Source organism: Rattus norvegicus, chromosome 7 (assembly GCF_036323735.1).
Source record: "Rattus norvegicus strain BN/NHsdMcwi chromosome 7, GRCr8, whole genome shotgun sequence".
NCBI classification, from domain to species: domain Eukaryota; kingdom Metazoa; phylum Chordata; class Mammalia; order Rodentia; family Muridae; genus Rattus; species Rattus norvegicus.
The window spans coordinates 60,465,090-60,486,864 of NC_086025.1; the positions used below are offsets into that span (position 1 = coordinate 60,465,090).

The following is a 21,775-nucleotide window of genomic DNA, read 5'->3' on the forward strand; positions in this document are numbered from 1 at the left end:
GGCAGATGTGGAGACTGGGTATTATCTTCAATCCTGGAAACATCTGTTTTAGGAAGGGCCAAAAGGCAGATGGAAACGCCTCTTAACTACAGATGTAAGACGGAGCCACTGATGCTCTCCACCTCCCTCTCCTCACTATTTCCTGGTCAGTGGAGCTCAGATTATCACCGTGGCTTATTGCTGGAAGCTATTCAGCTCTCATTTAACACATCATAAAATTAACATGGTGAGGTAGAACTCAGAGTTGGGAGCCCAGGAGTGACATTCATGGTCCTTTCCATGGTCTTAGGAAACTAATTGTGTCTGACATCACCGATTCTAGAGAGCGTTTGATTTCCAGGCTCAGCAGGACTCCTGTACCCTTACTCCTCAATGTATGGTCCAAGTATTTGCATCTCTGACATCACCTGGAGAACTGCAGCTCTCATGCCCTAACCCAGAATTTAAGAAGCATCTGTGAATGCTCAAGTTTCTCTGGGTGACTGGTCCACACACTAACGTTTGAGGAATGATATGCTCTATATATGAATTCCAATATGAACTCCATATAGGAATGTTGGAGCTCCATATGCTCCAACAGACCCAGCAACCACAGAAAATAAAGCAAAGTTGGTTGTCTCCCATCAAGGGAAAATAAAACATGAACCACTCAAACTCTGAAAACTCAAGTTCTAAGCTTTTAGCTTCATGGACTCCACTTCCACTGGCTTGGAAAGTTTGCGCCTTCTCCAGAATGTCAGCTCAGTCCTAAGCAAGCAGACCTTTCAAGAAAAACCTATTTAAAAGCAGAAAGAGTATGCTTCTGCGTGTTCTTACCCTGCTGGGGCCTCATGTGCTGGGCTGTTAGCTAATTGTTACTGTCTTCTGGACCATAGAGCTGGCCCCTGTGGCTGCTTTGCATTTGGGTTCATTTATCACAGTGAAGCATACTTTAGGGTTCAGATACCCCCACCAAGCTGGCTGCTAACCCATAGAACCAATCCCTTAAAGGGTGTCACTGACCTAGACAAACTGGTTGTTCGGGAACAAAGACTGAATTTGAGCCATCTGGTAGACCTCTGAGAAGCCCGTGGTATGTGCCTAAGATGGCCAGAAGACACTAGTGTCACAGGTATGAAGGAACACCAGTATATGCCACATTCTCTTTTCCTCTTCCCACGCCTACCCCCATGATTTCTCCAGCCATGCAGGGTAGAGGAGCTGATAGAGGGGAAGCTGATGTTTGTCCTCAGTCATGAGTTGGGCTGATTCTGCAGCATCAGGAAGGAATACTGACAAAATCTTCAAACTCCTCTTTGTTCCTCCCCACACTCACCAGCCCTGTCCAAGTAGCATAGAGTTGTGACATCTTTCTAGTTTTCCAGAGATGCTCTGTCCTTTGTAAAGAGTTTATTAGACAATGTTGAATATGAGAGATTGTGTGAAACCTGTCCGATGGCTTGCTTTGGAAGTGTAGCATGGGCTTTTGCCCTTTGTGATGTGCTCAGATTGGGGGTTCATCAAACCCAAGTGTAGTATCAGACCCTCACCCATTCCTGGGGGAGGGAGGACTATTCTGGCCCCTTTAGCCTTAGAGGAACCAGTCAAGAAGGAGTCCAAATGAGTGCATTAAATAACTATGTCTCCTTAGTCCTTGACAAATATATGTGATGGAGCCATTTCTTAAAATCACAAATGGACTTCATCTCCCCTATGGACTTCATTGGAAGAATCTATTTTTTTTTCTATTTATAGCACTTGGGAAAAGGATAGGCTCTTAATATTTAGAGAGGAAGATGAGCAGGCCAGCCTCATGCTCATCCTGACTCACACGATGTCTACGTGTAAGTCATCCCTTCTGCTGTATCTCAAGCATTACCTTCTCAACTCAAATCTTTCACATCAATCATTCACCCCTTCCTGGGTTCATTCCCAGTTGTGACTGGGCTTAATTGTCTGTAAGCAAGCTTTGGAAAGAGGCTAACCCACTCCACAGAGCTTGCTATGGAATTGCATACCTTATAGTGCATCCTAAGAATCAGAAGCCACTTGGTTAGAGACAGAAAACAGCATCACACTCACACACACTCACACACACACTCACACACACTCACACACACTCACACACACACTCACACACACTCACACACACTCACACACACTCACACACTCACACACACTCACACACTCACACACACTCTCACACACACACTCACACACACTCACACACACTCACACACACTCACACACACACTCACACACACTCACACACTCTCACACACACTCACACACACTCACACACACTCACACACTCACACACACTCACACACACTCACACACTCACACACACACACTCACACACACACTCACACACTCACACACACACTCACACACTCACACACACTCACACACACACTCACACACTCACACACACTCACACACACACTCACCCACACACACACCCCTCTGCTTCTGTGTCTCACCTTGTGGCACCACCCTCTTCTTTTCAGGTCAGAGTCTACGATCTCTCCAAATACGAGCACGGAGCGGATGACGTGCTGATCCTGGCTACTGATGGACTCTGGGATGTCTTATCAAATGAAGAAGTAGCGGAAGCAATCACTCAGTTTCTTCCTAACTGTGATCCAGATGACCCTCACAGGTTTGTGCCTTCATAACCACAGGGTTAAGTCTCCTGGGGACTCATGACTTACAACAGAGGCTGTAAGGAATAGGTAAACCAAACCACCGAAGGGACTGCATATCTTATACTTTTGTGATCACATGAAAATCCTCCTTAAGGTGACTCAAGATACAGATGGCAAAGAACTTGATTTATTTAAAAATTACCAACAGGGGCTGAGCTAGAGTGCCTACCCATCATGCACAAGGCCCTGGGTGCAATCTCTAGCACTGGGCATTTTAGTACACGCCTATAAATAGCACTTGGGATGTGGAGCAAGGGGATCAGACGTTCAAGGGCATCCTCAGCTAAAGAGTCTGGAACCAGCCTAGACTGCATGAAACCCTATTTTAAAAAAAGCAACATTTTAACCTTTGGGGGATGGGGCAAGTAAGAGGATTGACACAGGTCCCAGTATGCAATGCTGGCTAGCCTAGATCTAACAAGATAGATCAGGGTATCCTCAAACTTGGAATGAGGATCCAGCCTCTGCCTCTGTAGTTCTGGGGTTGCAGTGTGAACCACCACAGCTTCCTTTGTTCTCATGGCCTCGCCTTAGATTAACCCTGCTGATGTGAATGATGATAGGCCCTCTCATGCATTGATCACCCATTGGGGTACCATTCTTTCAGTGACAGGAGAAGATTAGAGTTTTCTTTTGTATCACTACACCAGGGTAGATAGCCCTCTTGGCCTTAGGAAGCTCGAAGCCCTAGAGGAAAACAGCTCTAGAAGAAGAGAACTTCAGCTACTACCCCAAAAAATGATTCGTCATGGCCAGAAGCCAGCAGAGCGGCACAGTTAGAACTGAGCCAACAAGCACTCCCTTCCTGGATTTGTTAGCAAAAAGTATAAATATCTTAGCACCAGGATGTCAGAACATTTTTAAGAGCTTTGAAAACATGATCAAGACTGAGCTAAAAGGACTAGAGAGATGGCTCAGTGGTTAAGAGCACACTGGCTGCTCTTCTAAAGGTCCTGAGTTCAATTCCCAGCAACCACATGGTAGCTCACAACCATCTGTAATGGGATCTGATGCCCTCTTCTGGTATGTCTGAAGACAGTTACTTATATACATTAAATACATAAATCTTTAAAAAAAAAGAAAAGGTGTCACTCACTAAAGCATTTTTTAAAAAAGGTAGGTTTCTGAGTTTGAAGCCAGGCTGATTTGCACAACAGTTTCTAGACAGCCAAGGCTACACAGAGAAATCTTAAACAAAAAAAAAAAAAAAAAAAGAAAATAAAATCTGATCAAGAAGAAAAGACTATGCAGATTTTCAAAATATATAAACGAGGAGCTGTCAAGATACCTCAGGAGTTAAACTATAAATAATCATATTTTAATTTTTAAAAACTCGCTTTTATGTTTTGCTTGTCAGGTATATGTACCACATGCATTGGCTAGAAGGGGTCATTGGATCTCCTGCAACTAGAGATACAAATGATTGTGAGCCAACATGAGGGTTGTGGTAAATATTAACTAGGGGTGAATTTCTACCTCACCTTGGATCATTCATTTCCCAAATAAAAAACACAAAAGTTTTATATTTGTAATAAGCTTTAGATAGCACCAGAGCTAGGCAGATATCAACCCTCTGAGCTATTTTGTCTACTTTCCTGTCAACAACCCCGAGATAGGACTTGCCAGGTTCTGCTTGGGCTGCTCTTACTCTGATTGACCAATCTCTGAAGAAAATTCTGAAGGATGCACTACTCATAGAAGAGAAGGAAAAGACCCCAGATGAAAAACCAAAGAAAGCAAATGGATTAGCAGGCTGACATCTAAGGAAGTACATGGGGGAGCATAGCACATTCTCTACAGAAAACACTATAGTTAAGGTTGTTAGAACTAATTCACTCTCCACCTCAAATCACAGACAGAAGAATCACAAGTTCACAGACAGCCTGAGGTACATAGTCACAGTGATTCCATTCCCCAAGCAAACAGACAAACTCAATATCAGCAGAACAGTGTCTTAACTGGCAAAGGATAGTAATCACCTCTAATAGGCTGTGCTTTTGTTCTACTTAAGAACATGTTAAAAGTAACAGGGTAGAGAGATGGCTCCGTGGTTATGAGCAATGACTGCTCTTCCAGAGGTCCCGAGTTCAGTTCCCCAGCAAACACATGGTGGCTCATAACCATCTGTAATGGGATCCCATGCCCTCTTCTGGTGTGTCAGAAGACAGTGACATACATAAAATAAATAAATATTTTTTAGTGTATGTAGCATGTAAGCTTTAAATCAATGTAGCTAGCTATTACCTCACCTGATAGTGGGAAAGACCCACATGGAGTACAGCTGTATGTCTGAACTGCTTATAAACCAAGGAGAAAAATTATACTGAGACCTAGGAATGACCTGGGTTTGAGAAAGAGTGCCAACATATGGAAAGTGTAAAGGCTGAATTTTCTGGTTTATGAGCTAAGCATAAATCAGGGCTCTACTCACCTCTGATGTACCAGAAGTGACTACCTTCCTCCATGTTATGAGATAATTCTATATAGAGCTTCCCCTGTGTTCTAAGGATCCCCAATCATAACCTTCTGGCATTTTGACCACAGGGAAAAAAAAAAAAACAAAACCAAGAAACCAAAGTCTGAAAGAAACCTGTAACCTCAGAAAAAGATCTGTCTTGGTAGTTTCAACCTCCAGGCTCCATATAAACCTGTACAGAGGAATTCCTGTGGCTCCAAGGCTCTACAGAATGAGAGCCATGAGCTTATCTGTCAGAGCATACTCCTCCTGTGTGCTGCATGCAGTCCACAGTACCTCAATAACAGCATCCAGAGCCAGAAGTGAAAGAAGCAGAATAAATCCAAGGAAAGTCATGGAAGGAAAAGCAAGGCCAAAAGACAATGTGGATACCAAAAAAGATACATTATAAAGCCAAAAATGTGATACTTTGAAACAACCAACACATTAGAGAAACACAAGTGGAAACTGCCAGGGAATTGCACTTCCAACTCAAGTACCAGAAGTGGGGCAGTCACAGATGCTGTGTGATTTCTCTTAGAGGTGGAATTCCTCTTATTCCAGGTCTTAGAATCAGGCATAGAGTGAACGTTATGGTTGCCCAGGGTTGAAGGGAGGAAGAGTGGGGAGTTGCTGGTGATGAGCTACCCTTGGAAAAAGGAAGGAGTACAAGAGATTGAGGGTGGTGATAGCTGCACCAGGAAGGGAGTGCACTCACTGCCACAGAGGAGCACTTCGGATATAAACTTCCAATAGGTAGATACAGTCAGGGTTATCTTATGAATATTTATCACAGTAAAAAAAAATCTATTTTAAAGAGCAACTAAAAATTAGCAAAATCAATAAAGTTTCTGGAATATTAATAAGGATGGAATTCAAATAAATAATAGCAATTCAGGGTAGCAATAACTCAGATGCAGCCACAATTAAAATATAAAATATAAATTACCAACATTAGAACAACATAATAATATCATCTCAAACTGTATTGAATCTATACAGCACGTTTTAATTAAAAGGTCAATAGATTTTTTTAATTTTTTATGTGTGCATGTGGTACCCAAAGGTCACCAGATTCCCTGGGACTGGGATTACAGCCTGTGAGCTACCCTGTGGGTTCTGGGAATCGAGCTCCATTCTCTGCAAGAGCAGCAGGTGCCCTTGAACCACTGAGCCATCCCTCCAGCCCAATACATTTACGAAATGGAACTTGACAAGCTAATTCTAATGTAAATGTAGAAAAACAAAATTGCAGACATATTTTAACATTTATTTAGGCTGTACAGAGTAAGACAAAGCAAAGCCTAATTAACACAACAGGAAAATTAAAAATTGCCCCTTATCTCAAAAAATAAGACAAGAGTAAACCCCTGGCAAAGAAAGACTTAATACTAAAAAGCAAAAACAAATAAAATTTTTAGAAAACAACATAGGGGGCTGGAGAGATGGCTCAGAGGTTAAGAGCACTGACTGCTCTTCCAGAGGTCCTGAGTTCAATTCCCAGCAACCACATGGTGGCTCACAACCACCTATAGTAAAATCTTGGGTCCTCTTCTGGCATGCAGGTGTACATGCAGATATTCATATATTTTAAAAAAAAGAAAGAAGGAAGGAAGGAAGGATGGATGGATGGATGGACGGAAGGAAAGATAGAAGAGAAAGGAGGGAGGGAAGGAAGACAACAGAGAAGATTATCCTATGACCTTGGAGTTGGGGAGGATTTCTTAAAAAGTACAAATGGGTTTTTATTGTTTTTGTTTTGTTTTGTTTTTGTTTTTGTTTGTTTGTTAAGGCTAGAGAGATGGCTCCGCTTCCATTCACTTCTGTACCCTCCTTGTTAGTGTGTCCATTTGGGCTCTGAAGATTTTTAGAAAAGCCAGCTACCAGTTAGGAGTTACAAGGTATTCCATGCCTTTTACATTTCTCCTGCCTCTGGATTTATTTACTAGACCATCTCTGTCTATGGTCCACCATGAAGTTAAAACTTACAGACACCATGCGAGTGCCCAATCAGAGTGGTTGCCTGAGGTTCAGGAGAACTTACAGGGACAGCAATTAAAAATGGTCTGGATTGGTCTGGTTTGGTTTGGCTTTTAGTTTGCCTCTCAAAGAAATCGGCAAGTTAAGACCTGGCGATATCAGGGATAGGCAGGCAGAATGTGAAAGGGCAAGACAAAGTTTTCAAGTAGGAAGAGGCTGTCAGAGCTGGCGGGTGTAGCTAGTTGAGTGCTGCCTTGCATAAGGCCCTGGGCTCAATCCTCAGCACCCCATAACCTGGGTGTGATGGTGCACACCTGTTATCCTAACTGTTACACGTGCAGTCAGGAAGGTGAGTGCCAAGGTCATCTACAGAAAGTGTGAGGACAGCCCGGGCTACCAAATAAATGAGAGGAGAGAGGGACAGGGACAGGGACAGGGAGAGGGAGAGGAAAACACACACACACACACACACACACACACACACACACACACACACTTTGGGCTACGGATAAGAAAGAGTCTGGTTGGTCTTTATAAGAGAACACAGGGGTCAAGGGGATCAAGGGTTTCCACTCTGTGAGACGGTTCCCATTTGGATTCATTCATTTGGCAAGTACTCTGAGGTATCTATTGTGTGAGCCAAGGCCTGTCAGACACTGGAAATGAATCTGTGAGATACGTCAGACTCATCTCTGTCCTCTTACGGTCTGAGGTCCAGATGGGGTTAGGGAAGCAAGCGTCTAGTAACTACCACTTAAATGATGAAAGGGAGGACGTAGCCTGGAACAACGGATGTTTAAAATCTGAGGAACTAAATCCGCCTGAGGCAGGAAGCATAGTGGCAAAGTGGAGATGGGGGAGGAGCCCAGCAGTCAGTGTGTCTGGTTGCGCCAGCCTGGGAATGCCATCAAACAAGGCGGAGAGCCGGGCCTTCTGAGTTCACGGCATCAACGATGACACGATGACACGTGTGCTGTGTAAGAAGGGGAGCCTGGGGTCATAAAACGGAGCCTGTGCAATGGGCTCATTATTGAAGCATGCGCAGGGGACATTGTTGAGTAACCGGACTTGTGTGTGCCCTCATAATGGAAGCCGTGTTGGGCAATCAGGGAGACTTAATTTGTTTCGAGCTCTGGAATTCTGTAAAATGGCATTTTCTTCTCTTTCATGTGTGTGGCATTGTTGCACGTTAAGCTGTGCAATTTGGCAGGAGCCTAAGCCTGTCTCCTTGAGAAGCCCATGAACACCGAGTGCCCAGGCACACGTTTGGCTCGGAGCTCTGCTGTGAGGAAAGATAGAACCGGCAGAGGAAGTCGCCCTCAAAGATTCAGCCCAGGTCACAGTTCTGAAATGAGGAAAAGGCCCTAATTCCAGAGGCCCTGTTAACCTTTGCATTCCTTCCCCTGTCAGTGTAGAACCCCCAGGTTTGCCTGTGGAATCATGACTTGGGAGAAGTGAACCGAGGCTAAGCCCCAAGCTTGAGGGGGGCTGACCAAATGAGGCCAGCCTATTGTTTGACTCAAAATGGGAAAGGGAAGATACAGTCCCAGCGTGGGAAGCCTCAGAGACCAAAGAGGATAGATAGTATCTGTAGGCCTGTCTCACCCTGAGCTGTGAGCTGGCTTGCCCCCAGTGCTGCCTAGAGAGGAAACCAATTGAAAGAGCAGGGCCCAGGTTGACCAGTGATACACACGGATTTGTGGTTTCTTGATGGCAGTTTGTTTGTGTTGTGTGGGAGTTTTCTCTTTTTATTTTTCTTTTGTTTCTGAATGTTTCTCAACCAATTGGCAGCATTGTCTTCCCTGGATAACATCCTGCCCCCAAAGAGGAATGTAAAACAGCACCCCCTCCACATCTGAGGGACATAGTGGTTAGCATAAAGACCATCAGCATGTCGCTGACCCTCACACCTTCCTCTCACACAGGGAGTGGGTACAAATGTGCCCTGTGATCTGATAAACCTTGGCTTTCCCTCCTTTTGAACTGTCTCCTCAAAGGAATCAGAAAATTAGAAGACAGCTTTGTAGGGGAGCCAGAATCAGAGTGCAGTACAGTTTGGTCCTTCCCTTTTTATTGGAGTTTGCCCTGAAGTGCTGAGGAAGCGGGGAGGGGTGCTGGCAGTGACTCCTCTGAGGGGTCACCAGATGAACCTTTCGGAGGGAACACACCACGAAAACATTCTAGAGGGAGGTTGACAGAAGTCACAGGGTTTGGGATGCATGAACCCCTGCTCCTGTTAACTCTGGTCAGATCCTCTTTTAAAACTTAAAGACAGTATGCGGTTCAGAGGTTGAGGTAAAACATGTAGAGGTGACCATCTACTCTGCTAAGCTCGAGGTTTACTGGTGGGCTCCACCTCCCCGCCAGGGAGCCAGTGTCAGAACCGTCCATCCGTGAGGACGGCTATGTTTTTTCAGAAGGGAATAGATTGTTAGAACTACAGAAAGGGGGGTGGGCAGGCAGAGGCGAGAGAAACCAGAACCAAACCTCCAAGTGCTGAAGCAGAGCTTTGCAGGGTTTTGCTCTCCCCGTCAGTTCCCTACACCCATCTGTAGAAACCCTGGTTCTTCTACCTTGCTCCTAACTGCTCCCCGTTGCCCCTGCTGTGACACAAGGGCAGCACGTGCACTATGCGCCCAGAGTTCAATGGAGTCTCAAGGTTCCAGTGCACCAAAATCCCTCACTTTTTTGGTGTCTCTGCCTTCTGATTGTCTGTGGGCCTTGAGAAGGAAAGGGAAGGTAAAGGCAAAAACAAACGGAAAACAACCCATCAGTAGTACACTGCAGCCTTACAGGAGCTATTGAAGCCAGTTTGTACTGCCCTGGTAGTATCTAATTCATTTTGGCAAAAGACAAAGGTTTAAAGGTTTTGTTTCTTTTCTTCTTTGCCGTTTTTTTTAATTTCTGTTATTATTTTATTTTATTTTTGTGAGGGGGGATCTTCCTGTAAGTCAGTTGAAGTAATTTCTCAGCAGCACCATATGTCCTACAGAAGCCGTGCCTCGCATGCAAAAAGGAAGTGTTCCTCCCCCACTCCTCATCGCTTGCAGGTTTTAGGAACAAATCCGTGAGTGTTTGATCTGGTGTTTGTAGGCTAGATAAAAATCTGCATCCGTGTTCCCCGTACGCTGCTTAGCATACTCGGATCCGTGGGAATTTGGAAGCCAGCCTGAGACTCTGGCTGCAGCAGCCTCAGAACTGCACAGACGGCCGCCTCTCTCTGTGCTGTCACTGGGGCTGGCAAAGCAAAGCTGCCGGGGCACTTAGCTGTGTGGCCACCTCAGAGAATTTCAAAGAGCTCGCCAGGGAGGACCAAGAAGGAGCAGGGTTATTATCCCTCCTTGTATTGAAATGTTGGTTTGGGATTTGAAGGAAAATAAACATTCACCACTGAAGAAACCAAGGAGCCCAGGCACTGGCAGGGTCCTGAGAGGTACCCTAGTAATGGATTGCAGGGGGCAGGGGATCCTAACCCTTCCCACGGGGCGGGGTGCTCTCTCCACCCTGAAGCCTTCCTATGGTGCCTCGGGCTTCTTAGCCTAAGTGGGGTCCTTTGTACCCTAAACTGGTGTCAGAGCCCATGAGTAGCTTCTCGGCTTCAGGTTTTGGTCTGAGGGGCCGAGCTCCCATGGGTTCACCTAATGGATGTGCTTCCTCTCAAAACAAGACAAATGACTACTTTCTCAGCACAACAAAGGCCACCCTCCAAGCCATGGCGGGTTGGGGAAGGAGGCACTACCCATCACCATAGATCCCCACTGATGTTCCAGAGCTGGGGAGCTTTTCCTCCCTCTTAAATCTCAGAGACCTGCTCAGAATGCAAAGGGGGTTCCTTCTCCTCCCCCACATTGTCCTGCCAAGGGGGTGTCAGCCAGCAGATGGAGGTTGCCTTTTACATGCAAATGCTTGGAACCCATTAATCCCCCAGTTCTTGCCCACCTACCCTCCCTCTTAGAGGATCTTTTCTGCGCTAATGGAAGTTACCACCCAACTATAGCTTTTAATGGCTGTAAGGATGGTTAGCTGAGGCCTGGGGTTGACTTGTTTTTGACAGTCCTATGCTGATGCCAAGGTGGTCTCCTGGTCTTGTGGGAAACCGCCCGCTGTAAGAGGTGAATGACAAAATCTTGTGGGAAGGAGTGAGACATTTGAAGTCTGGTGAAGGGGATGATTGTTAACACTTCTTGATCTCCCCCGCCTTGTGTGGGCCGCCATATTGAATGTTTAAGGAAGAAAATCTTAATCCCTGTAGAAGCCTTGAGATTTGCAGTGTTACTACACCAGGCTTTCAGGCAAGGAAAAGAGAGGCCCTAGAAGCTAAGGAATTTTTCCCAGAAGCAGTCATCTGGGTGGTGTAAAAGCAAAGATTAAATCTTCGGGGGAGGGGGGTCCATAGCCGTTGAACCCCTTGTCTGAATCACTGCAGAAGTGTCAGAAGCAAGAGTTACCATGCAGTTTAGAAAGAGCTTTGCCTTCCCATAGCTTCAACCCCTCTCCTTTTCTGTTTTCTCTGCCACCCCTGCTGACCTCCTCCAAAGATCCACCCCTCTCCCCCTTCAGAGTGTAGCCGTCTGAATTTTCCAAAGCCCCATCCTTCCTTGGCAGCCATTTCTTTCAGCAGAACTTTGCCAATCAATATTGAGAGCTTCAGGCAGGGAAGAAAAACATTCTTAAAATTCACCTCATCTCCCAGGAAGACTCTTGCTTTGCAGAGAACGAGCACTTCCAGAGACCATAGTTCCTTAATGCTGCCTGGGCAAGCATTTGCGAGGAAGGCATTATTGGTAAAGAAAGGTCTTACTGCGATTCCACAACCAGCATCCAGAAGTGTCAGCCACTTCGGTCCACTTCAGGTCCCAGGCGTCCACAGTCCATTTCCGTCCCGTCTTCAGCCTCCTCCTGCCCTTGCTGTGGGGCTGTGTGTTTTGGATTTGTTTCATTTCTATCTGTGTTCTTGGGTCTGTGGTATATAGCCGTCCCCAAGCTCAGTCTCAGTATCTCAGAGCCTTCCCATCTCATGGCCGAAAGAAGCATTTTCTTTCATTGTCGGCAACCCAGGCCAACTCTGATAAGGTAGACCAGAAGTGGCTCTTCCTCTGGAGGGGGGATTTCTGTATGCCAGTCTCAAGGAGAACAGCCTTGGCACTGGCTCCATGCTTGGAGTGAACCGAATTTTGAATATGGGGGGATATTGAGGTATCCACCAGCTTGGCCCACTGCAGGGGCTGGAACAAAACGTCTGTGACAGCAGAGTTCAGCTCGTGAGGGAAGCTTCCTTACCACAGCCATACAGTTGGCTTTCACTCCAGCTAGGGTTTGCCATCCTATAAAAGGCATGTCAGAAAGCTGTCCAGAGCACTGTAGTTCAAGTCTCACTTGCAGAATGCAGTGTCCTACACAGGGCTGTCTGATGGGAGGGATATCACAGCACCATGGATGCTGAGTAGAGAGACAGCGTGCGCAGAATCTCAGATCCTCATAGCAATGTAGGGCCCAGAATTCCTGGGGTGATCCCTGAGTTTCTCCCTCCAGTTAGAGGTTGTCCTTTCCCAGAAGTATTTGCGTACCAAGGGCAAATACACAGGACAAATGTGAAGTTAACCTTCATACTACTGTGTCAGGGATCCTAAGCCCCCAGGTCAACATAAATATGTGCAGAACCAGGAAGACTCCATAGCATCCCACCCCCCACATGCACCCATGCTGAAGAGCATCTTAAATCCACATACCTCACGGTACAGAGTCAACAACTGACATCCGTTGTTATCTTACCTTAAAACACATGTGGAGAAAGGGCAGAAAGACATGATGGTGCTCTCCTCTTATCCTCTCCACCCCAGAGGAACCCTGGATGTAATAGGACAGTTTTGAAGGAGCTAAACATACAGATATAAAATCATGGGGTGGGTTGGGAAAAGAACCAGAGACATCAGAGACAGAGAAGCTCACCATAATGACCACTGAATGGACTGTGCAGTAACTGTCTAAGGAAGCAAGCAGAGGAGGGAAAGGCATCGCACAGGGAGGGGTACAAGGTACTTCCCGAAGATCGGCTGTCAGGGAGCTATATGAAAACCTCAGGGGTGGAGATGGATCATCCTGTAAGGGTGCTTGCCACCAAGCCTGAGGCACGGAGTTAGATCCCTGGAACCCACGTCGGAAGGATGAAGCAGACACCATGAAGCCGATCTCTGACCTCTCATGACTTCTGACTGCAGCATGCACATATACACATAAATAAACAAATACTTTATAAATAAAAGTGCTACTGAGAGGGCCAGATTTGGTTCATAGAACCATGCCAGGTGACGTATAAACATTTTATCATCAGCCACAAGGAATTCAACACCCTTTACCAGCACTCTTGCATGTGCATTAGTGAATGCACACACCAGCATATGCACACAGACTTGCACCCCTCCACGCACACAGCACACATGTGATCTTTAAAAAAGTTTTAATCTAAAAACACTAGTGAAAACAACAGTCTCCATACTGCACCTTGTAAAGTTCTTACTCTAAGTTACATCAAGGTCTTCATTGTCCGAAGATGACGGAAGGTTACCTAAAGGACTGTGGACAATGTACTTGTCTAGTGGGAAATAAAATCCAAAGTGAGGAGTGGACTGTGAGAGGAGAGGACGTTTGCACACCCATCGGCTTACTTGCCTGCCCAGACGATAACTGATAACAGTGGCTAACAGGGACAGAAAGCCAGAGCAAGCTAAAATATCACACTGTTGTGTGGGTGGTGAAGGAAGGTATTTAAAGTCGTTTTAGCTTTTAGGACTATGGCAGAAATAGTCAAGGGTATATTGAAAATTGAGTATAATTGCCTGATGAAACAAAAAATAACAGTGTCTCCAAATCACCTGTGTGTAGCGGGGGCGAGGGTGGGGTAAAATGTTCTAAGAGCTGTCAGTATGGCAGCTTCTCCATGTGGGGAAAGCAAGTGCAAATCACAAAATAAGCCTCCATGTATGTGTGTGCGTGTGTACGTCTGTCTTTGTCAGTCTGTTTGTCTGTGTCTCTCTGTCTGTGTCTGTCTATCTGTCCTTGTCAGTCTGTCAGTCTGTCTGTGTCTCTCTGTGTCTATCTGTCCTTGTCAGTCTGTCAGTTTGCCTGTGTCTGTCTGTGTCTGTCTATCCGTCCTTGTCTGTCTGTCTGTCTGTCTGTCTTTGTCAGTCTGTCTGTGTCTGTCTGTCTGCTTCTGTGTTGCAGTGAGAGTAAAAGCTCATGTACACCATTTTATAATAAGTGATACTCGAATGACTAAGGTCAGGTTTTCTTTTAATTAGCTGTGTACCATTAAAGACATGATATACTTAAGATGGCGACGAGACTTATTAGTCCTTTTGCGGTTGTAGGCTTTGTAGCTGAGCGTCACCAAGGTGAGGAGGTGGCATGGCGGGCTGTGATTTCCTGTTTTGGGAATGAGAATCTCGTTGTTTAGGGAAGGTTGGTGGGAAGGCGGCACACTGGAAGTGAGAACAAGCTGAACACTCACCGGGTTCTTCCTAAGACATGAATGGGGCTTACAGAGAAAATTAAGGACCGTCAGAGAGAGCAGGTGCCATGTGTTATGGAAACTGGGACACTGGTGAATGGGGGTGTATCATGCATGGATGCCAGAAAAAGAGAAGGACGGTCAAAAGGAGACTCCAAGTTTAAAGAACACAGTCAGCAGGATTAGCTGAGCAGAATGCCTATGGACAAGCTGCCTTGGGATTGGGCTATCAGAGGAGATATGGGGGTGGGGAAGGTAATAGGGCCTCCTGGTAAGAGGCCGGGGGACTTAAGTGAAAAGGAAGACATTGGAGGAACAAGAGGGGACTTATGTGTCAGGAAACTCAGGACCTGGGATATAGCTCAGTGAGCAGCGTGCTGATCTGCCATACACAAAGCCCAGCTCCCATCTCGAAGGCCACATAAAACTGGGCATGGTGGCACACGGGATCCTAGGACTCGAGGTAGAGGCATGAGAATCAGAAGGTTGAGGTCATCTTCCGAATCTAGTTCAGCCTGAGGTACAGACTGTCCAAGCTCAAAGTCCAAGAGAAGGGCTGGAGAGATGTATGGTCCTTAAAGGGTAGCTCGCAATCAAAACCTAAGGAAAAAGAGATGAATGGTCAATTCTCAAGGAATTTATCGTGCAGTAAGTGACAACTATATTTAAAAAGTGACACCTCATTGAGATGAAACCCTTGGGGTGTAAGTTTCATAAGGGGCCATTGTCTCCAGGTGGTCTAGGATTCTACTTTTAAAATGTCAATGCTCCACTGTGTACATGTATGAAATTCTTTCTCCTCCTCCCTCTCTCTCTCCCTCTCCTCCCCTTCCCGCCCCCTCTGTAAACAAAAAGAGTGGAAAAATTTGAGAGCTAACTCTGACCGTTTAAAAGTACTAGAAATGGCAGCCTGTGATTCCAGTGTCTCAGAGGCTAAGGCATTAGAATTGTAGCCTGTAAAGCAAGACTCTGTCCCCACAAACTAAAACAGCGAAAATCCCAAAGTCATGAACAGTATGGGGCTGTGCTCATTCTGACTGATCTCGTCCTGGTCCCTAGCCATTTCTCAGGACTGCCAGACCGGATCAGGCCTGTTTGCCTCATGACCAGCCAGCCAGCCATTAAGAGCTGTGTCTGGGCTTGTCAGAGCTTCCTTTCCTGACTTTTTAACAAGCTTCTGTCTTTTCTTGTCAGCCATGCCTTTTAGTTTACCATGCCCGTGTCTCCTCACCCCTCAGGCTGGTTGAAGGCATGTTCAACCCTAATGAAGGAATTAATATCTGAGTCAGCAGGTCCTTTCTTCCTGCCTTGAGACAGGGTCTCTCTGTGTAGACCAGGATGCTCTCACACTCAGAGATCCACCAGCCTCTGCCACAAGTGCTGGGGTTACAGGCGTGCACCACCACCACCATCAGTGAAGTTTCTGAACCTTCAGAGTTAAGGTTCAGAGACAGTCAGTCAGTGGATAGATAAACATCACTGGAATGTGGTGACATTACTGCTACCTCATGGTTATGTTTTACATGTAAAACACCGAGAATAACCTCAGATAAGCCCCTTAGAAGCTGTTGTGAGTCTGGAGGATGAGCTGTAGAGTGTGTGACTGAGGTATTCATTCACACACACACACACACACACACACACACACACACATACATATAAAGTTCACATATATATATTCATAGTCCTTCAGCCCGAAGCCTCCTTGGATGCCATTGTCTCTTTTTTATAATATTTATTTATATGTATATGGGCATTTGTTTGTCTACTTGAATGTTTATGTGTACCACATGCCTGCTTGGTACCCACGGAGGTCAGAAGAGGGCATCAGATCCACCGGACCTGGAGTTGAGGATGGTGTAAACCACCATGTGGGTGCTGGGAACTCAACTGGAGTCCTCGTCAAGAGCAGCAAGTGCTCCAGACTATTCTCCGAGCCCTCTGTCTAGCCCTCTCTCTATTTCTTGATGGCAAGAAGAGACTCACTGGTTGCTCAAGAATAATAGACTCCATATCAAGCCAACCATCGTCTCGGTGGAGTTAGAAAAAGATATCTGTCTCACCCATGTGCCTCCCGTGCAACCAGAAGGAGACATTGGTTTTGTATTGAATGCATTGTGGGTCTCATCCACCTTGGCTCTAGGAATAGACTTAATTCTTTTAATCTGTACAGCTTGCAAGGTCCCCAGCCCTGACGGTTCACTACAGTCCTTGTTCTTCCAGTGAAGTCTGTTTCTACCTGAGTGTTGTACATTCTTCAGTTTAGAGGAAAGGCATCTGTCCCAAGAGTCCACAGGGAACGAACGCTGAGGCACTCTGAGCAGGGAAAAGGCCGTGAGCACCTTGTAAAAGCCCCATTGTCAAGCTTCCCAGAGGACTTACATAGGTGACATTTATTTTCCTGGTGATTTATCAGAATCCGTGTCTCAGCTGTTTAGGTTGCAAACGTGATTTAATCTCGACACAAATAACAGATTCATTGTCAGAACTGGGCTTACCTTAACCAAGCTTACGAAACCAGAATGCTAGCTGACATTTATACAGAGAAATATAGCTGACTGATACTTTCAAAGCACAAAAAAAGGTAGCATATTCTTTTCTGGTAGGCAAGCCTACACAGGGAGACAGATCATAATCAGAAGGTTATTTGGGGAATGTGAAATCAGAAAAGAGAAGAAGAAGAAGAAAGGAAAGATGAATCACTTGTTTCCTGGCAAAGGCTTAGAAAATAATCCACCACACACTAAATCCATCCCCACCAGACTTCTTTGAAGTCTCTTAGCTAAGGCTCTGCACAGACCAGTCGTTGAGGAGGGACCTACCGGTGTTTTATTTAATTTTTATGTCTCGTTGCTAACAGAATTCCATGCCCACAAATCTCCCCTCAAGTTGCAACTTCTTCTCTAGATGGCAGCCATTCTGCTAGTTCAGTATTACTCCTTTTCTTCAAAGTTCACAGTGTACATCTCCATGAAAGTGAGCCCTCACTGTCCTGACGTGAACTTAACATAACACCAACAAAGGCGGGCATAGGGAAACTCACCCACAGCAAGGCTTATCCATCGCTCACACCCGCCCACCCCTCGCCCCCATGTCCTTTTCCTATACCATGTGTGGCATCTTTAACACTTCCCTCTCAACGTTTGAACCTGCCTCTCAAGAAGGTTTACCAGAACCACTGAATGTAAAACAAGCCACTACCCTTTGATACAAAAGGAAGTCCTAAAAATAAACATTGATGACAGAAGTTTTGGGTTGGTTTTGTTTCTTTCCCCTCATGTACTTATTTAGCCAAATGCTGTTTGTCATGGAAGACTGGGCCTGTACGGATCTTTGTTAAGGTATAATAACACCAGACCAAGATTCCTCTGGCTCCACTGCATTAATAACATCTAGAGAGGCCAAGCGCTGGGATGAGGTTGGAGATCATTTAATGTGGTACCTTCTTCATCCACCACCCCAAATACATTAGCCTTGTACATTTGAGAAGATGGCTCTTGCTTTGGTAGCAGTAGTAGTTGCTGTCATTGTAGTAGTAGTAGTAGTAGTAGGAGGAGGAGGAGGAGGAGGAGTTGTAGTAGTTGTAATAGTAGTTGTAGTAGTTGTAGTTGTAGTAGTTGTAGTATTAGTAGTTGTATAAATAGTAGTAGTTGTAGTACTTATAGTAGTATTAGTAGTAGTTGTAGTAACAATAGTAGTTGTAGTAGTAGTAGTAGTAGTAGTAGTAGTAGTAGTAGTAGAAGTTGTAGTAGTAGTAGTAGTTGTTGTTGTTGTTGTTAATAACTGTAAGGTAATTGGAAGTATATGATCGTAGTGATGGTTCCTTTCCAGCCTCTCTGGGCCTTGACCCTACCCTTGCTGCTCTGACTGTCTTTTTCCTGCCTTCTCCTGCACAGGTACACACTGGCAGCTCAGGACCTGGTGATGCGTGCCCGAGGCGTCCTGAAGGACCGAGGATGGCGGATATCAAATGACCGACTGGGCTCAGGAGATGACATTTCTGTATACGTCATTCCTTTAATACACGGAAACAAACTGTCATGAAAGTGACCCAGGGGACTAGGAAGACAGAAGAAGGGAAGAAAACTGGGGTGCCTCCAAGCAGGGCGGGACTGGGGAGTAAGTACCTGGGCTGGATTCCAGGTGACGCACATTTTCCCCAGCCCAGGTGGGGAATTTGCTGCCAAAAGGCCTCTGGCTTTGCTTCAAGGAGACCCTTGGGTTTCCGTTTCTTCTTTGGTAACAGGTCTGGACACTGAATAAGAGCAAAACGCACAGCCTGCTACTGAGGGTTACATCTCTCTTGGTTTCTACAGTAGGGCTCCTAGGCGGCAGCAGCCTATTTGGGGCGCAGGCACACGTTTATTTATTTTACCTAGAATAGCAGGGACAGCCATTCCGGGTGTAACTGGTAAAAGACTTCTCAGCCTGTCAAGCTGCCAGCATCTCTCCAGGAGAAGAGCCACATTGAAAAGTTGGGGGACCATACCTCAGAAAGTACGAGCAGTCATCTCATTGTGTGTTCCAGTTATTTCAGGGATCCTTCCTGCCCCCCATTTCCTGCCCCCTCCGTTTCTCTATATTCTTTTGTGGTGATGGTGGGGTGAGGCAGAGTTTTTTTGGGTTTTTTTTTGTTTTGTTTTTGTTTTTTTGACATTTCTCCCATCTTTCCCATTTCCCTCCACCGGGACTTTCCAAATTGTCACTGGACAGTTTCCAGATCAGAAACCAGCCCATTCTGACTAGTCCCATGTTCTGTGCCCCATAGTTTTGTCCAGAGCAATGTCTAAGGTGACGGTCTGTCTTTGTTGTGTAACATTTACCCCGGGGTTCTGTTTTTCTCCCCAAATAGATATGTTTGCTTCAAAACATGGGTGTTTCATTGGACCAGTGGTTCCTGGGTTATCTTTAAGGCCCCTCTGTGTGTCTGGAGGCTCTGCCACGAGAGGCTGGGTTTGCGGTTCTGGATTGGCGATACTCCCCGCCTTCTGTGTCCTGGAGAGGCATAGGAAGCAGCGTCCAGCACCACGGCTAAGCAGGCTCTTGTATCCAGCACTTGACCATGTTTCCTTAGGGAAGGGGGTGTGGGATTCAGGCTCCTTGGTCGCTGACTGTTCTCCAGGCACAGGAGGATCGAGTGTCACAGCTCAGCTAAGCAGCAGCTCTTCCTGACACCTTTGTGCAAGGATAACTAGGATGACACTTGAATAAAAGTGAATTTGAATTGCAGTTGGTCATTGTGATGCCCCCCTCCCCTTTCACATTGCTGAGATCTCCTTCCTTTTATGCATCCACTGGTGTGTGTGCCTCAGTGGGCACACACGGGCACATGAGCACATGAGCACAGTATCTGTCCCCTGCTTCCTTGCTGGGAGGACCAGCAAAGTCCAGTTTAAAAATCAGCCGTCTCTTGGGCAGACTGCTGCTCTGCCCAGGGGCCTTCAGAGTAGCATCCGGTTGCCTATTAGATCTGTTCCTGTTGTCTTCCAGGATATCAGCTTTCTGACAACTGGGTATAAATCAGACATTTCCAACCCAAGAATGGATCCAATGGTGTCATTTCCCTAAAATGCTTGAGGAGAAGGCAGTTCCAACCTCCCAGGGCAGCGGGGCATTCCCTCCCCGCCGGAAAGCCGTCCACATTCCTAGAATTGTAGATATTTTCTTAGGGGAAGGCCTGGTGCCATCCCACTCAGGAACAAAGTCACCCCACTGTGTAGAGCCAGGGCCCAGCCCGGCAGGTGACATACTGTGAGTGTGTGCCAACTCGCTGCCTGAGGACTGAGCTGTGGCCATGCTGGGGGCACCCACGTGTGCCTCTTTTTCAGGATGTCTTCCCCACTCCTGACACCGATGCTGGAAGTGTTCTGTGGCAACCATTGCTTCCCTGACAGAATACGATGCTGTGGGAAACTGTTCAGGCACGCTACAGCAGCGTAGTCCTCTTCCAGCCCGTGCCCCGTTCTCAAAGTCACACACAAACGGGGAAACTTGAGAAGGTCTTGAACTCTGCGGAAGACCTGAGCCGCCTTCCATAGGGAGTATTTCTGGGTTCCCCGTGCCTTTCATATTTTTGCTTTTCTGACCTCCTGAGTCTCACTTTGACCTTCTTCAATCACATTCAAGCCTCCTGTCGAATTGGAGTGTGAATATCCTGTAGGTGTCATGACAACATTCTCCCAGTTCATGTACCGTCAAACCAAACCAAACCAAACCCGAAAAGCCCAAATTCAAATTACCCTAAAACCCAGAGTCCTTGCTGGTTTTAGTTGGAAAAGAGTTCTCTCCGTGAGGCCGCCGCTGTGTGGAAAGATCTTAGTTTGTGTTGCAGGGGGTGGGGCTCAGGGGAGAAGACTACAAATGAAGTGAATAAATCAAAAGTGGGGAAAGTGATTTGTTAATGCCCATGGCAGATCTGCCCAGCACTGATATTGCTCTGTGCTTTGGGCTTACTCTGTGTGGGCCTCGTTGTTCCCTGAGACTCTAAGTCACCCCTTCACAGAACAGGATGGACCTGTGTAGCAAGTTGGCCCTTGGAGGAACTCCTGGGAAGGCCAAAGGCCAACACACTCAGAATTCTGCAAAGCATATTTCAGTGTGTTTTTAGAAATCATGTCTGTCTGACTTATAGTGGGACCGCTTGCCCCAGCAGCCTCAGAGGAGGCTTTGCGTAATGAGAAGCATTCGATTTCCTAGTCAAGGCTTTATGGGCATCTGGGGGGTTGTGTGGCTACTGCCTTTAATGAAAGGCTCCCTCAACCCTAAATCTCTCTGCTCAGCCAGCATCTGCTCTCTGACTAGAGGCACTTCCCTGAAGAGAGTGGACCCCAAAGCTTCTTCTTAGTGACAACTGAAGCTTTGCTCCTCCAACACCAACAGGCGAAGGTGCAGGAGGGGCCTGCTGGGGTTGCCTATGCTTAGTGACCATCCTTTGTGGCTGGGAAGGAGGGTGACAGTTGGGCTGGAGCAATCTGAAGCTGTCTTGACTGGCACAAGCCAGAGAGGTCAGTGTTTCAGCTATTTTTCACAGTATTCGATTTTGGAGGATGGGGAATGTTGAATTTTTTTTTTTTTAATTCTTAGTATCTTACCTCCACGGGGCCATGTGAAGCCAGCCGTGTCTTCCCACCACTCTGCTCTGAAAGT

General features: G+C 46.3%; 1 protein-coding gene across 1 annotated transcript in view; it reads left to right on the forward strand.

Annotated features, from left to right (window-relative positions):
* The window catches only part of Ppm1h (protein phosphatase, Mg2+/Mn2+ dependent, 1H), a 260,861-nt gene extending 241,003 nt beyond the window's left edge, over positions 1–19,858 (forward strand). The window contains exons 9-10 of the mRNA NM_001271079.2: positions 2,490–2,641; positions 18,526–19,858. Coding sequence (NP_001258008.1) covers positions 2,490–2,641; positions 18,526–18,673 — 300 coding nt within the window. The 3' untranslated portion in view covers positions 18,674–19,858. The remainder of the gene's footprint in view (positions 1–2,489; positions 2,642–18,525) is intronic.
* Positions 19,859–21,775: the final 1,917 nt, after the last annotated feature.